Source organism: Panthera uncia, chromosome B1 (assembly GCF_023721935.1).
Source record: "Panthera uncia isolate 11264 chromosome B1, Puncia_PCG_1.0, whole genome shotgun sequence".
NCBI lineage: Eukaryota > Metazoa > Chordata > Mammalia > Carnivora > Felidae > Panthera > Panthera uncia.
The window spans coordinates 118,191,301-118,206,455 of record NC_064811.1 but is presented as its reverse complement, the minus strand read 5'-3'; the positions used below and the strand labels follow the sequence as shown (position 1 = coordinate 118,206,455).

The following is a 15,155-nucleotide window of genomic DNA, read 5'->3' as shown; positions in this document are numbered from 1 at the left end:
TTTATTCACAGCTCCAAGGCGTATGTACCTCTTAACCTCTCTGAAGTTCAATTTTCTCAACTGTAAAGTGAAAATAACAGTACCTGTTCTGTTTAGCTCCTTGGGTGGTCATGAGATAAATGATTTACCTGTGCAATAATGCCCCATTATGTGGGAAGGCCTGGAAATGCATTGTATTACTTTAGTATTGTTGCTATATGTTTTCTTTTTTAAGATGCATAAATTATATAATCTTATTATGGAGATTAATACTATCTCTTAAAGTAAATGGGGAAACTGGATCTATCATAAAATGTGTGTTGTAAATTTTAAAGAGTTTGAGTAAATATAGAAAAGAACTTGTATTTTATTGAATTAAACATATGATGTCAACCTTATGACAAATAGGTACCATTTTTATATTATGTCAAGTAAAAATTTTGAAGTTGGGTATCTTCTGTTTTTATAATTTTCACCTTGCTTTGTTATGCAAATTCTCCTCCACACCTTGCCATTCTCCTGCTGTTCAAAAGTGTCCCTCTCCATCCCTCCCTCCTTATTTCCTTTTCTTTAGATAATTTTTGAGACCTTCTATATTGTAAGTGTGTGTGATTATTATTAGTGGTTTACTTGTTTTGTTATAAAGATGGTGAAAATTGAGTATGTTTATATTCCAAAAACCATTTGAGAAGCAGAGAGGTGATGAATGGTAGAGTGAGGTTTTTTTCTCCATAAAGAAGAGACTCAATTCTAGCATACAGGTGGAAGGCAGTCCTGGGCAGAAATGGGCTCTTCTGCTGAGACTATGAGGAGAATATAAGGATCAGTTTCACTTTTTTGAGGGTAGATGAGGCTGGATGGCTTCTTTTTTGTTTGCTTAAAATATTTGTCTAGCTATATTGAGATATAACCAACATATAATATTGTATTAGTTGAGTTGAGATAATGAGTTGAGAAATAATTACCATACTAAATTAGTTAATATATAGGATTTTTTTTGTTGATGAGAACTTTTAAGATCTACTCTCTTACAACTTAAAATGTACAATACTGTGTTGTTAACTATAGTCACCATGCTGTGCATTACATCCCCATGACTTATTATCTTATAACTGGAAGTTTTTGTACCTTTTGACCCCTTTTACCTATTTGCCCTACCACCCCGAACCCTCACCTCTGGCAACCACCAACCTGTTGTCTGTTTCTGTGAGTTTGTTGTTTGTTTGTTTTTAGATTCCACATATAAAAGAGATCACACAGTATTTGCCTTTCTCCATCTGACTTATGTCACTGAGTTTAATGCCTTCAGGGTCCATCCATGTTGTTGCAAATGGCAGGATTTCCCTCTTTTTGTGGCTGAATGATATTTCGTATATTTACCACATTTTCTTTGTCCATTCATCTGCCAGTGGACACTTAGGTTGTTTCCATATCTTGGTTATTGTAAATAATGCTTCAGTGAATGTGCAGGTACCGATACCTCTTTGAGATCGTGATTTCATTTCCTTCGGGTATATACATCCTCAGAAATGGAATTGCTGGATCATATGGTTGTTCTAGTTTTAGTTTTTTGAGGAACCTCCATATTGTTTTTCAGTGGCTGCACCAATTTACATTCCCACCACACCACCCAGGGTTCTCTTTCCTACACACCCACACCAGCATTTGTTATCTCTTATCTTTTTGATGATAACCATTCTAACAAGTATGAGGTGATATGTCATTGTGGTTCCCTGATGATTAGTGATATTGAGCACCTTGTCACATACCTGTTGGCTATTTGTGCGTCTTCTTTGGAAAGATGTTTATTCAGTTCCTCTGGCCACTTTTTAATTTTTTTTTTCTGTTGAGTTGTAGGAGTTCTTTATATTGTTTGGATATTAACATGGGTGCTTTATTTTATCCTTAAAGTAGAATCTCGTACAAAGAGAAGGGGAGGAAGAGGATAGGATGAGGAAATGGGTAAAAGTTTCAAATTGGCACCCCAAAGACAATGGGTAGAGGTGCTTACTAGCAACACTTAGAAAAATTAGGAAGAATTCCAATCCTTGCGATGGGCCATTCAGGGTTGCATTGGACGTCCATATGGTTGTTGGCTTATCCTTTATTATTCTTTTTAGAATGCTTTAGTCTGTTGACACTAGGAAAAAGTCTTACTGATTTTTTTTCTTCCAGTTGATGTGGACGTGTCTTCTCAGTTTCTTGGGTGTTTTGGTTTCCTTCACAGACAAAAGGGTAGGATAATAATAAATATCTGTATCTCCCTATCTCCTTTCATATAATTTCTGAATTTCCTCCAGAACACACTGTTGCTAGAAAGTATACGAATACTTTGTCTAAATTTACCACAATTATAAGGAAAATCTTTCCCACTCAGAAAAGTTGCTTCTCTCTCCTCCTAATGTAATTTGCCACTATTTGCAAGTGTAACCAAGTTTGGTTGTTATATAACATTCTGACTGCTTTTCCATAGCAATTACTTCCTGTTGAGAAGATACCTTTGTTAAAAGATAGAAATCCCTTATTTAAAAAATAATTACCAAAGTCATAGCCATTTAACATTCTTTTCAAAGCTTTATATAAATTTGAAAAGATGAGGGGTGCCTGGGTGGCTCTGTCAGTTAAGCATCAGACCCTTGATTTCAGCTCAGCTTATGATATCATGGTTGGTGAAATCAAGCCTTGCATCAGGCTCTGTGCTGACAGAGCAGAGACTGTTTGGGATTCTCTTTCTCCTCTCTCTCTGCCCCTCCCCTGCTTGCTCTCAAGCCTGTTCTCATTTTCTCAAAAGAAATAAATAAAGATAAGATAAGATACAATACGATACGATACGATACGATAAGATAAAATTTGAAAAGATGAGTAAATCCAAACAAATGTAGCTAATTGAAAATGCCTTTAGACATTGTGCTATTAAATGAATTAGAATCAAAACTTTGTGTACCATTTTTCTTAGTTAATTGTTAGAAAAGTTTCAGCACTAATCACAAGTCTAATAAACTTCCTGAAATAATTCAGTGTTTTATATTAATTTAGTTAAGGTTCTGTGGTATATGAAGGTATTCTCTGGTCACTTAGGTTGGTTTAGGTTTGCACATAAGATTACAGTACCTCCATTTTTTAAAAAGCATTTTATTTAATGTCTTATAATGACTGTAGTTTTAACAATTAACTTGAACAGCTGCATTTAGCATCTTAAAATAAATATTGGAAACTAAATATATACTAGTAAATTACTCTTGAATTCTACTCTGTTGATACATGTAAAAACCTTTCTTTTTGAGGTTAGAAGAGAGAATATTAATTCTAAGTCAGCAGTTCTCTTTTCAACCTGTTTTGTTGGCAAAATTAATGACATATGAATCTGGATAATAATTATCTAGTCAATATGGAAGAGATTGAAACTAAAATGATCATGGACCAAAAAAAGTGCCTGTTATTTGCTGAATTGTACTTATTTAATGATTGAGTGCTTTAAAGATTTATTTTCCTGAAAAATTAGTAAACAATTAAACCCAAAGGAATGTTGGGATTTTATGGCAATCTGTGCAAAGAAATAGACTAATATGACATTCTTCATTTTTTTAGCTGGTAAAAATGACATATTGCTTTTCTTTCTCTTTATCTCTACAACAGATGCTTCTAGCAGCTGGGATTCCAAGATTAGTTTGTCCAAAATATGAAAGCATGTCATCCAACTAAAGTATTAAGTTGACCCAGTTTTTGTGGCTTCCAGTAATTATACTATTCTCTAGAACACTGTGATTTAACTTCAACATTACTACACTGATGGGTTCAGGGCTAAATCTATCTACCCTCATTCAAAAATTGTTAAAAACAAAATAAACTTCTGATCATTTATATTCTGTTTCATTCCAGCAAAGAGCAGAAGTAAGAAAACTATTCTTATTACTTAGCCATATCCCAAACCCATTTTTTAATTGAACTAAATTTCTATATCAGGCAACTTTTCAGCATCCAAATTACCCAGTTAATTCCCTTCTTCATGTTGTAAATGTAAATCAAATTTTAAATTTTCAGTCCATGCTTAAACTAGGGAAACATTTGTTATGCCTTCTATGGTAAAATATGTTTATGTCACATGAGCACAGATGATCCACACTTATCTATAATACATTTTCAATAATGTTATAGATTATAGAAGCAGTAGCATAAATTTACAGTAATATTTATGTTGGACATAGTGTTAATAAATTCCATATATAACCTGAAAAAAAATTGTGGTTTCTCTGTAGCTCAGTATTCCCAAAGATTGCATTTTGGAATGAGATTTACATAAACCACCTTCTGATATGTTCTTTACCACCATCTCACAGTCTATTTTGTACTACAACTTTCTCAAATGATGTCTGGATCAAATATGAATGCTTAAGCCTGACAAGAGTATTGATAGAGCTATTTATATTGCCATAATTAGTAACTGTAAGCATACATAGTTGCAAAATATTACTATTGAGGACAAAACACACTTATCCAGCCAAATACCCCCACAAGAAATCTGCAGTGATCTGTATTCTCAACTTCACTTGCCATCTTCTGTCTCCAATGTAGACCTTATCTCTAGGAAAAATAGTTCAGGCTGTGCATAATGCAGAGGTACCTATGCAAATTAATAATTCAAAAGATACTCTGTTCAGTTCTCTGGCTGGCTAGAATTATTTTATGTGAAACCACTAACCTGATCTTGATAAGAAGGAAATAAATCTCATTCTTCAGAGGTAATTAATTCTTATAGACAACTCGACCACTAATTTAACTTTCCTAAAGCAGTACCTTATAGCTTAGTTACCTGAATGAATAAAATCCCCACTAAAGTATGGCCGTTTATTTCAAAATTTTATGTTATAGGTAGATAGATATAAAATATGCATTCAACTCCAAAACATTTTGTGTAACAAAGCATTATTCTTGCATCTCGTGATCACACAGCCTCATGAACACTGAATTATAATCATTTGTGTATATATATATATATATATATATATATATATATATATTTCTTCATGTATTCATGGTCTTTATAAGCTCCTAGGGGGCAAAGTCAGCTTCATGTTCACTGTTGTACCCCACAGTTAGCAGACCATCTGCACAGAAAAGGTGCTCATTACTTATTTGTAGAATATATTAATGACTTTGAAATTTGCCCTCAAATTATTCTTGTTTACCTTCTTATTTTGGAATATGGAATATTCAACTTTAACATAACTTTGCACTGTGTCAGGTACCTTTTCCCTACTAGAATTCATGAATTCATCTGGGGATTCTGTGTCTCTCTTGTAATCAAAAGTACCCAGCTGTATCCTTCTCTCCTTAGTGTATATTTCCCAGTGTCGTAATCAACTCAAGAGGTGACTGTACAAGTCAGCTTCCAATATCTCCAAACATATAAAGCAGTAAAATTCAAATTAGATACATGACATCAGAGATGACCAAAGAACATGATGAAGAACATAAGAACATGATGAATTAAGGCTTTCAGAAACTTCCGGAAACCCTGTGGTGGCAATTTTAATTTTATTTGATTATTCATGCACCAATTACAAAGGTCCTAGTTATACAGAAAAAATTTTAGATGTTACTCAGCAAATATGAATTGGCAGTGACTATTTTCCCCTTGTCCCAGCTTTTTCTTTTTCATCCCTAAATCACACATAATAGGGTTGTCTGCTTTTGTTAATCTTATAATGAGAAGGGGGCATTGGAAGTATCCACTCACACAATCAGAAAGGGCAGGCAAAGACAGGGAGAATTGGGCTAGTTGTTACCTATGTGGCAGCTGAAATGTGTTCTATCATCTGTTTTCTTGATGGATGGGAAACATTCCTGAACTTCTCCAGTCCATTTCACCCAGGAGAAATGTGCTTTGAATACTTATCCAATATGAAAGTCCACAAAAGGTGATTAAGCAAAGTTCATGACTGTCCATTAAAATGCACAAATGTTCTATTAAAGAAAAGAAACCCCAAAAGAGATCTTTATGTGCATGCATATTCATGAAATCCTGACAATTTCTAGATTTTCCCACATGAAGTTAATACGTTCACCTTCAGCTCCCTGTTTTATAGCACCTAATACAGTGTTTTATACATACTCGTTCAATGTATTTTTCAGAGTTAATGTAGAAATAAATGAATAAATGGATTTGCTGAATCAGCAGTTCATCCTCCCACTCAAGCCAGTATTTTTAACAGAGATATTTTATTTTTATTAATGTAATGGCAATTTTCCTGTGTTTTTTTTTATACTGGATACCATCATCTCCCTTAGATACTTTATTGACTCTTAAAATGCCTGATTCAACATCAGATATTTTTATTTTTCCTGTATATAATGAATATGCAAATTTGTATACACATACTTTAGAGATTTGTGATTACATTCAAATCAATCACTCTTAAACTTTAGTAATTTTTTTTTTCCTGAGAGAGAGATGGGGAGGGGGGTAGAGGAAGAGGGAGAGAGAGAATCCCAAGCAGGCTTCATGCCCAGTCCCATATGGTGCTCGATCTCATGACCTTGAGATCATGATCTGAGCCCAAATCAAGAGTCAGATGCTTAATCAACTGAGCCTCACAGGCAGCCCAAACTTTACTGTGTTCTAATGTAAATAGTGAGGCATTATTTTCTATGTACAAATTTTTGAATATCCATAATTTAATGAATAGTTAAAGAAATGAGGTATTTTTAGGCAGACTACTAACTTGGTATATCAGGGAACATTCTGTTAAACAAAATCAATCCTGGAAATTGATTATATGCAACACACCAACTGATAATGTCATATAATTCAACCAGTTGTGTAGCTAATGGTGTGCAGATAACATCCAATTACCAATTTAAAATTAAGAGCTTTACTTAATCAGTGGGTTTTTTGTTATTAAACAAATGCTTTATTTAATGTTTTCACCACATTGAAAGCATTAGCATGATGTGACCTTTATTGTGGGGAACACAGCCAATCGGAGTATGAGCTTGGTTCTAACTTTAATTTGGAGATGTATATCATAATACTTACTATAGTTGTATCCCTTTACTTGTAAGTCACAGGTTGTTTAGTCAATCAACAGATGTTAATTAAGTGTACAATAATGCTATCAGTTCTTGGGGGAAAGTAAATTAAGTAGAAAATATGGCTCCTGGCCTCAAAAGCCATATCATGTAATTCAAGTGAATGGCCAGCACTCATAAACTAAGAAGAGATATTGAAAGACATGGAATCTTTCCCAGAATGGAGGTGGTTGTGTGATACACATTAAACATGTTAAAAATATTCAGAGAGAAGTTATATGAAGGTTGGAGAAGATGAAAAAAATAATCGCTTCCTTCTTTCATTCCTTCTTCAATCACTCATTTATTCATTCTTTTATTTATCTATTACCTGATGACTCCTAGCACCTGAGAATAAAAGGATTAATAAATAATAGTCATCCCCCTCATAGAGTTTGCTAGAAAGAAAAAAAAATGTTAAGGAGAGATAGAATAGAATGAACCATTCTTGGAGATGATGATACTTGAAAAGGTGAGAATCTGGATTGATGGAAGATGAGAGAAAGCATTCCAAGCATAAAAAGCAGTATGTGTCAGGATAGAAATATTAGTTCCTCCAAGGTTTCCTTCATATCTTTGATGTTCAGCACTGAGCAAGCTTGTAGCAGATGCCCAGAAAATATATGTTGAGCTAATTAACAGCATGTTTCTAGGACAGCAAGGAGACTGACCTGGGGAAGTTTTCGTTTTGAAGATTAATGAGAAAGAAGAAGAGATATGTAGGTCGACACAACTGCAGAAGTGCCTCCAGGCTGAAGAATGAATACTTGCTGCAGTACAAAGCCTGCTTTTGATCAGAGGACTGATGATATGAGCATGGTGATTGATGAGGGTGAATGTACACTCATGTGTAGACCTGGCTGTATGATAGCTGATAGGATGGGTCTGGCCAAGAGCCAGACCAGGACAATATGGGGAGGTCAATACTACAGAAATAGTAGCTATCAGAATCTCACTTATATGACTATGGACTGAATGTCAGGGTGAAGTCAGTAGTGTGATGATCTGGAAACAAAGGTCAGGGATTTTTACATGAGTAATTAGGTTAAGCTAAGTAGGAGAATCAATAGGAAGCAAAGGTTGGGTTATCTCAATTCTGATGGATATCACATGTCTGGCTATTCTTACAGGATATGATGTGTATGTTTATATGTGTATTTGTGCAGGTGTGTATGTGTGTATGTGTGTGTGTGTGTGTGTGTGTGTGTGTGTGTACTACCTACTGTGGGCCATACGTGTACCAGTTTGTGCCATAGAGTATTTTAAGTGCAACTCCTTTTTTACCCAACATTCTTAAAGTTAGGATTCAGAGAGAAGAGCTATCAAGCTCTTGAAAGAGCGAAGGTTTGCAGTGTTGAGGAAAGAGGCCAGTTGAGTACAAATTACTCTCAGTTGACTCAAGGATACACTGAAGTTTATCTTTGAAGATGTGATTGGCCTTATTAATTCACTGGCTGGTTCTAATCAAAGTACTCAAAAATTGGTAATGACAAGTGAGAAATTATGTGTAGAAATATAGATACAACAAAGCTACTTTGGACCCCATTTCAGTTCTGGGTTAGTCTTCACATTCTTGCTGATCAAAAATAGGTCCTAGAAAAACTGATCAGCTGCTAAGCATTGCTGATTTTTTTAAATATATTTTTTAAAGTTTATTTATTTAGGGCCACCTGGGTGGCTCAGTTGGTTAAGTGGCCGACTTCGGCTCAGGTCATGATCTCGCACTCTGTGAGTTTGAGCCCCGCGTTGGGCTCTGTGCTGACAGCTCTGAGCCTGGAGCCTGTTTCAGATTCTGTGTCTCCCTCTCTCTGACCCTCCCCTGTTCATGCTCTGTCTCTCTCTGTCTCAAAAATAGATAAACGTTAAAAAAAAATTTAAAAAAAATAAAGTTTATTTATTTATTTTTGAGACAGAGAGAGAGCATGTATGTGCACATAAATGGGGGAACGGCAGAGAGAGGGAGAGAGAAAGAATGCCAAGCAGGCCTCACACTGTCAGCACAAGAGCCTGACATGGGGCTCAAACTCAGAACCATGAGATCATTACCTGAGCTGAAATCAAGAGTTGGATGCTTAACCAACTGAGCCACACGGGTGCCCTCTATTTTTATATTTTTAAGTGAACTGCTGATCCAAAGGGGTCAAGAATTCTTTGGATGCCACCAAGCTCATAAATGTGTGACATGCTGAACAAACACCATTTTGCTCACTTTGCCAGGTGCAAAGTCTCACTAACTACTCACTAAGTACATCCATTAAATTTGTGCACCTCTTGCAACTGGGCTTGGCCTCCATGTTAACTTAAGTCCTAAACCAGAAATAAATAAGGACCAAAATCAGCACCTGACTCGGAATGGATTAAATACTGCTACTAGTTCTCCTGACTTTGTGCCCTCATTGCTGAGAAATAGTTTATAGCCACTCACTTTGACGAAGTTCAATTGTCTTAAGGCTCCATTAAGGTCAAGGACACCAGTTAGCCTCCATTTAATAAAGGTTAGACTGTAACCCACCAATTTTCCATTACTTACTTCATTCAACAGGAGATGTAGCAGAATAATGACTGCTATTTCTGGGGGTGGGGGAAGGCCCAGCAATCTGTATTTATGTTTTGTTTTGTTTTGTTTTGTTTTGCTCTTTCTAGGTTTATTCATGTGTTTATTTAAGTAGGCTCTATGCCCAACATGCAGCTTGAACTCACAACTCCAAGATGGAGTCACATGCTCTTCCATCTGAGCCAGCCAGGCACCCCAGCAATCTGTTTTTCTGATAGGTTGTTGTTTTGCTTTTGGTTTGGTTTTGGTTCTGGTTCTAGTTCTGGTTCTGGTTTTGGTTCTTGTTCTGGTTCTGGTTTTGGTTTTGGTTTTGGTTTGAAACCCCCCAAGTAGCTGAGGAGTTAAAGTAGGATCTAGAGTAGTATCTGTCTCCTGAAAAGGGGAGGTATGGAAGCACCACGTACTATAGCCACATTTCTATGCTTCCATTGTCTTCCCTTCACTAACCATCCTTTCCACTTCATGGAAGCAGTCTGAAAAAAAATTTTAGTAGGGAAGAAAGTGATTTTAGTAGGGAAGAAAGTGGAGTAGGTAGGCCCCAGCAACACCAGCAATCTAAGCAAAGTGAAGCTCCTACATGGACTGTCCTCATGCAAATTATCAGAATAAGAATGCATTTTTGCTGATTATTTTCCTTCGTGTGAATGTTTTCACAGAGATACTATGGAAAGTGTTTTTCTTCGGGGTGGGGGGGTGGGAATCAGATATTCAAGGTTTCCCTTCAAGAATATTGCATCCCCATTTTTAGCATTCTAATTTCAGAATAGTGATTTTTCTGAGAATAATTAATAATTATCTCCTAGGAATTGAATTATATTTTCTCCCTATACCCCATTCTTTGTTTTATATCCCGGTCACATGAGTGGTTTGATGTTGACACTGTCTTCTATTCATGTTAGCCACTTATGTCCATTGACCTAAGCTCATTGACCCTTTAACCAAGTGATTGTTCCATCTTTGATTGTATATTCCTCTTTATTTCAATTTAAAGACACATGTGACCAGCCTGTCCTTTTCAGCATCATCTCTTAGTGATTTGCCTTTGGACTCATTTTCAGGTCTTAGATAAGTGATGCCTCGTCTTACTCATGTAAAGTGACAGACACCTCTGCCTGGTCCTTCCTGTGGTTCCCTCTCTTGACCTTCCTATATCTAGCTTGTCCACAGAGTTTTCGTAATCTCACAAAGAATTCCTACTGTATACCACAGTTCTGTGGGAAATCACAGGGGAAGAATCAAGTCTTTGAAATCAAATAGAATTTCTAATTTAGTTATATACCATTTTAATGTTGCATGTTACCCAACATCTCTTTCCTAAAGTCTCCTCATCTCTAAAGACGAAGTCCATAATGTTGATCTAATGTGGTAGTTTGGAAGGTAAATTAGCTCATTTCATTATACCAGATGAAAATAAATAACAGCCTCAATCTGCCTCTGGGTTGGAGTCATCTCTCTTCTCCTCTCTTCTTTGCTCCTTTTCTCTCTCTCTCTCTGCCTTTCCTCCATGCCCTATGCAATACAGTGAACACACAACCCTCAAACAACTCTTGGACTAGTATTAGAGACAGCAGTGTAAATCCATAACTTTAATCTACTTTGTAGATGCCATAAAGGAAAAAGAAGTGACTGTCAAAGCTCAGCATTCTCTCCCTACCAGCTGGGCAGGATCTCCTCTCCAAAAGATAAAGACCAGGATGAATCTACTTAGGGGCTGCTGCTGAGTGTGTCTTCAATAAAAAAAAAAAAAAATTTGACTATGTATGAATCGTGTATTGGTCTTGCATAAGAAACTGCTCAATTTCTCACTCCCAGCTTGAGTGTCCTCTAAGTATTTCATGACTTCAATGTTGTTCTACTGTTTACCACCTAACCTTTTACTATATGGTTGTTGGTCTCCTTCAGTGAACATGCTTCACTCTGCACCTCATGCCAATAAAGATCTCTCTACTGGCCGTAAATATTACCTTTTCGGTGAATATAATCCTATAACCCAAGGTGAGTATAAAGGAAGAACATATAATTTTAGTATGTAAAATTATCCTTTTATATATTCTTATATTCAGGCTCTTGGAGATGTAATCAAAAGAAGTTGGTTAACTCCTTATATTACTTTATATAAGAAAGATAGCATGCAATCTTATTTTGATTTTTGATCAAAATATAAAGTTCTTCTCAACATTGACAACAGAAAGAGAGTTGAAATTTATCTCATGTGCAAAGCTAATCTGGATAATTAAGAATAATCCTTTCCCTTTTTTCCCCTTAATAACAGAGTTTATTCCCAGTGTTAGCCAAAGAGTTGTTTCATTTTTCAATTTAATAGCTTTAAAGATGCAGTCCTTGGCAGTGATTAAGACATATTCAGAATGAGTTCCATTAGGTTTGTTATTGCAGTCTGGAATGTAAGCTTCTCACCAAATCCAAATAAGTGATGTCAGGACCTCAGCTTGCTTAGGTTTCCCTACATTTCATCCCGGAAAAAGTGAGCTTCTTTAGATCTCCTGGGTCATAACTCAGGGATTACACCATCTCCTTTTCTCAGACAATAAGCAGGGATAAAGCATTTTATAGATGTGATTGGTGTCTTAGTTTCGCTTAGAGGGAAAGTGCTTTTAATTTTCGGTAGAATAAATATGCCCTGAGCGGAGATTTTATTCTGATTATTTATGATTAATAGCATATCTCACACTCAGGATTACAAAATGATGAAAAGCAAGCTTGATTCATTTAGGAAAGCCAGCAAAATAGGATGTCATTTTTCCAAATTATAATAATTTTCCAAGCACTTTCATAGAGACTATATTATTTGGCTCCCACTGCACCATGGTGAGGTAGGCAGGGCAAGAATTATTATTCTAAACTGTAGATGAACCAACTGTGGTTCCCCAGAAATGAGGCAGTTTTCCCCAGGTAGCATGTCACTTACAGGTGGACCTCAAACTTACCTTTTTAACTTTGAATGTTCTACTTTTCCCCACCACCTATAGTATGCATACCTGTAAACCCCCATATTTGTTTATTATGTTATTCAACTTAGTCTTTACAAGATAACCATCGAATAATCTAAACTCAACTATAGTTCTTTTTTCCTAGATTTATCTTACCCCAAATTAGTTTATCTGTTTATAAACCAGCAAAATTAACTAGAAAAACTAACAAAAAAGTACTATAATTATATATTCACACCCATAAATAATGTTTAGCTAATTATCTGGACATCTTGTGATTCAATCAAGTTGACATTAAATTAACCATCACAGATGTGGAGTCAGTGACTCCATCTAAATGATGTGGCGAAAGGAGCAAGAAAGGAAGCTACAGATGAGAGCCTACCATGATGACAACTATGTTTAAAATGTTTATTAAGAAATAACTTTTGGAGCTCCTGGGTGGCACAGTTGGTTAAGCTTCCCACTCTTGACCTCAGCTCAGATCATGATCTCATGGTATGTGATTTCAAGCCCCATATTGAGCTCTGTGCTTGATAGTCCAGAGCCTGCTTGAGATTCTCTTTCCCTTTCTCTCTCTGCCCCTCCCCTGCTTATGTGTTCTCTCTCTCTCTCTCTCTCTCTCTCTCTCTCTCTCTCTCAAAATAAACAAGTAAACTTTAAATATAATTTTAAAAGAGAAAAAGAAAGAAATAACAATTTTTATAAATCACAGAATTCAGTGTCATGAATTGCCCTAAACCAAAGCAGATGCTAATCAGAATTGGTAAGATTGGTGACAAGGAGGTCCCCTAGTGTTTGGGGCTGTTTCCAAGAAATAAATCAACCAAAGTAACTTATTACATGGCTGTAGCATGTAGAAGTTCTCAGACCTAGTGTGGTTACAAGCACCTGAGGAGCTTGTCAAAATTTCAGTTTAAGGTGCCTTCTTTCCAGTAGTTCTGATCAACTTGGTGGGCGCGAAGGATATGCATTTTAATTCTCTAGGTCATTCTGGTAGAGGTGACGTGAACACCACACTTTAAGAATTTCTATTATCTAGAGCTTTCAAATTCATACAGACAGAAAGTACAGTGATGGTTGCCAACGGCTGGGGGGAGAAGGGTGGGGAGTTCACTTTTAAAGGGTACAAAGTTTCAGTTGGGAAGATGAAAAATTCTAGAGATGGAAAACAGTGACGGTTGTATAATAATGTGAATGTGCTTAATGCCAGTGAACTGTATACTTAAAAATGGTTAAATGGTAAACAATGTTATGTATGTTATCACAATAAAGAGGAAAAACAAGAATTTTGAAGACAAATGATTATTATTTAACAATATTGTTGTGTTTTTCCTTTCTTCCTAAGTGTTGATAAAGAATATAGGTATGTACAGTTTAAAATATCATAGGTTGTGCTCAGTTATGGATTAATATTGTATAGTAATTCATCATTGCTTTATGACAGAGAAAAAATAATGAAGTAAATAAAAATCTATAGCACTTAAGTGTTGCTTTATTAAGGGAAAACAGATTTCTTGTATATTCATAGTCTGGCCAAATTAATGGGAGTATTAGAACTAATCCCTCCATCTGCATTCTAATGATTGCTCCTCCCATGCTTCTCTAATGTGGATTTGTCAGATTTTGCCTCACCTTGTATTTGCAATAAACTTGTGTAGTGATGCTCATGCTCTTTTCAGGATAGGGTGTGGGCCAATGTGGGGAAGAGCCTGAACTGCATTATTGCCATGGTGGATAAACTGATTGAAAGAGATGGTGGCAGTGAAGGCGGTGGCGATGGCAGCCAAGATGGAGAAGAGGACCCTTCTCTAGTGGACTCCATCATAACTCGTCCAAGGGGTAAGGAGTCATTTTTTCCCAATCACTGACTGAGTAAACAAAATGAGAAAGTCATGATAAAATGAGGTAGAAAAAGAAGAGTCAATAGAGCCTTTGATGAAAGTGCTGATAGCGTACTTTTCCACTGCTCTGGCTTAGATGATAGAAGGCTATTTATCAAATTGCATCTCAGTTGTGTTTTCAGAACTGCTAGCAATGCTCACTTGTTTTCTTTTGCTACATAAAAACCTCCTTGAAAGAACAGTGTTTTCTTTTAAAGACTCTGACATAGTTTAATCTATTTTGACACATTCCTCCAAATTTTTATTAGGAAGCAAAACAAGCATCTGCTCTTAAAACTCCGAGAAACTTCTAGGGACATCAGGACACAGTATCTCATAATGGTTCCTGAAAAGAATGCAGTATGAAAAAATACTTTTTGCCTTAAGTCTAGGTTTTCATGGATACATGTATACACACATGCTTATACATGCATACACGTCTAGGTGTATATATCTGTGTATACACACAGACACATACATAGATACTTTCAAAAGTATGACTTATTACAACTTTGACTAGCAAATATGATAATCAAAAATTTAATTATGGTTGTGTCCCTATACACGGCTTTTATATCAAAATTTTTTTTGTTAATTTGATTAATTTTGACAAAAGGGCCAGGTTGCCCCAGCCCTTTTGGTATCTTAAGTATCTGGAGAGGATAAACAGTATTGCCCTGCTGTCTTCCTCTGAAATCCACATTTCCTTTTCAAGAAAATGAG

The 15,155-nt window shown here is 35.9% G+C and overlaps 1 protein-coding gene across 10 annotated transcripts in view; it reads left to right on the top strand.

Moving 5' to 3' along the window:
* INPP4B (inositol polyphosphate-4-phosphatase type II B) overlaps positions 1-15,155 on the top strand; it is a 755,730-nt gene that overhangs the window by 637,767 nt on the left and 102,808 nt on the right. For all 10 annotated transcript variants that reach the window (XM_049632225.1, XM_049632223.1, XM_049632226.1 and 7 more), the window contains one exon: positions 14,232-14,391. In XM_049632225.1, coding sequence (XP_049488182.1) covers positions 14,232-14,391 — 160 coding nt within the window. The remainder of the gene's footprint in view (positions 1-14,231; positions 14,392-15,155) is intronic.